Here is a 2,881-nt window from a genome sequence, read left to right as displayed (position 1 = left end):
ATTAAAGAGGATTCGTCTCTATAAAGAGTTTTCTTTTTGAACATATATATATATATATATATATATATATATATATATATATATATATATATATATATAGAGAGAGAGAGAGAGAGAGAGAGAGGTAGGTTCAAATGTTTAAAATAAGTGTTTTGTTATTGTATGCATAAATGTGGGTCAATCAAAATTAAATAATTAAATAAATAAATAAGGGTAATTTAGTAATTTGTTTAGTAACTTCCAAAAATAATCCCTATAATCATGGGATAATCGCTGGTCTTCCTCACCTTAAAACCTAAATAAATGAGCCGGTCTTTCTCACCTTCTCACTGCCGCCTGACCTTCGCCAAAAATCAACTCCTTCGCTCTTCCTCCAAATCGATTAGAACTCCAAACTTGGAATCCAAGACCTTTGTTGGATCCAAGCCCAATCCGACACATGGATAATCGATGCCCTAATGAGACCATCAATCCTCGCTCTCCTCAACATCCCCACCGGACGTTGCTTCTTCAAATACGATGCATCACTGGCGATCCCGGACCGAATCCCGATGAGTTCTTCGACGAGTTCTGCAACGAGGATGAAGAGGAATCAAACGGGCCACTGTCAGCACCGAGTTCTGCCCATATTTCCCCTTTTCCTTCTCCTTTGCCTTTGACACGATTTCTTCCAGCAGCTCCTCCCCCCTCCGACCAACGTCTCCATCCAGCGTCGCCTTATTTGAGCTTCGACTTTTTCCAGCTGTAAGAAAAACGCTCTCTTTTTCATCCTTTTTTTGTTCGAACTGCCACCAGTTATCTTATCATCTTCACTTGTTCGATTGAACAACTTTTGTTATAGCTTTTAGATGACTGATCGTTTATCAGTTATTAGCTTTTTTTGTGTTTTCTTAATCACAAATTTGATCAATTGGTCCTTTACCTATGGTTAGGAATGGAATGCACTATTATACAAATCCACATAGTTTAGATTAAACACTGTGAAGAGTTTATTTGATGATAAATTAACATGCATCAACTTCAAGTGTAAATCAAATTTGTTGGTTTTTGTTTGCTCATTTGATTTAGAGGTGATGTATGTACTCCAAATGTACAACATGGCCTTTCTTCATGTTGTTTAAAGTTTGTAGAAGTTAGAGTCACCCTTTGTTATATCTCTTGATGATGCTTTGTAGCTGCTCTATTCATTTTGCTTTTATATTTTATTGATGTTGTTGGTGATTTCTCATATTTCTAATACTTGGTGGAGATGTGTGATGTCATATTTTCTAAAGAAGAGGTGTGACAAGCAATGTGGACTTGTGACAAGCAATGCTTATGTATATTTAGATTATGTTCGCTGAAATGCTTGAATGAAACAGTTCCTCTATTTCCGTCCTAACAAAAAGACAAACAGTTCCTTTAATTCAGTTGGCATTTGTTCACGAATTATATGAAATCATGAATACAAATTTGTAGGAATGGAATCATGAATTCTAATTCCGTTGGAATGGAATCACGAATCCATTTATCTTTAATGGTTTTTGCGTGACTTTATTTTGTTTTGCTTGAATTTTATGCGTGAATTTTATCTTATATTGTTGGTTAATAATGATCAAGTATTGAATACCATTATTTTTTTGTAGGTACGAAACGAGAGATATCAAAGCAAAACATGGTACATATGAAACTTACAACATTCTACTGGAATGGAATCTTGAATTCTTATTCTGTGAGAATAGAATCTTGAAGATGAACATTGTATGAGATGAAGATGAACAATGACCACCAATCTCCCAAAAAGAATGGATTATTCTACCAGAATAATATACAATATAATGAAAAAAATATATGTAATAGTATATTCTAGTAGAATGATTCATATATTGTGTTTTTTGTGTTATTAATAAGTGTAACATTCGCATAGAATAGTATATATATATTTTTTCTTTTCTAAGAATGTAATGAATTTTTTTTCAACTTGTATCCAAAATTTTGTTATTCTTCAAGAAGTTCATTAAATCAAAATATATATTATGTTAGAATGTGTTATTCTTGTATGGTTCAATCATATTTGTTATTTTTCAAAATATTGATAAACATATTCCGTTAGAATTTTCAAATTAGGAGAATTATCATCCATAAAATCAAAATTTTAAAATTAATAGAATCTATTTTCGTTAAAATATGTAATTTTCCTTTTTTAAATTTATGTTAATTGACTAAAATACCCTTAGAATGAAATTAGTTTGTATTTTTTAATTATATTTAATTTAATAATATGTATAATTCACTTTCCAAACTTGAGTAAAATGATTGGTCCACAATTATGCATACAATAACACAATACTTAGTTTGAATAGAATAACCTAAGCATATATATATATATATATATATATATATATTAAATCTGATGTTCCATTATTTGTTGTTGGATTCTTAGGAAACTATGAGTTATCAAATGATACTTTATCTCTCTCTCTCTCTCTCTCTCTCTATATATATATATATATATATATATATATATATATATATATATATAGAGAGAGAGAGAGAGAGAAAGAGAGGGAGAGAGATAGAGAGAGAGAAAGAAAGAGAGAGGGACAGAGAGAGAGAAATTATCATTTGAAAACTCGTAGTTTTCCAAGAACTCGAGAATTAAAAATGGAACGTTAGATTGAAAAATAGAATGGTTAAGATGTTTGGGGGCTTATTTGTAATAAGTAGAAAACTAAAGATGGGGTAACTTAATTAGATTAGTGTAAGGGTAGTTTAGGAATTAAAAATTTAATTATAATTTCTTAAATTTATAATCTAATAAATTAGAAATGTAAAAAAAGTAAAAGCAGCTCTCTATTCTCTCTCAATCGACGATAGAAACCGAGAAACCCATTGACGCTCT

At 30.7% G+C, this 2,881-nt stretch overlaps 1 protein-coding gene across 1 annotated transcript; it reads left to right on the top strand.

Annotated features, from left to right (window-relative positions):
- Positions 1-322: 322 nt before the first annotated feature.
- LOC122197681 (uncharacterized) lies at positions 323-1,970 on the top strand. The gene is made up of 2 exons (XM_042901867.1): positions 323-744; positions 1,626-1,970. The coding sequence occupies exons 1-2, from the start codon at positions 440-442 to the stop codon at positions 1,744-1,746; spliced, it is 426 nt and encodes a 141-aa protein (XP_042757801.1). The 5' UTR covers positions 323-439; the 3' UTR covers positions 1,747-1,970.
- The last annotated feature ends 911 nt before the right edge of the window (positions 1,971-2,881 follow it).

Source organism: Lactuca sativa, chromosome 4, assembly GCF_002870075.4.
Source record: "Lactuca sativa cultivar Salinas chromosome 4, Lsat_Salinas_v11, whole genome shotgun sequence".
NCBI classification, from domain to species: Eukaryota; Viridiplantae; Streptophyta; class Magnoliopsida; order Asterales; family Asteraceae; genus Lactuca; species Lactuca sativa.
This window is presented reverse-complemented; position numbering and strand designations above follow the sequence as displayed.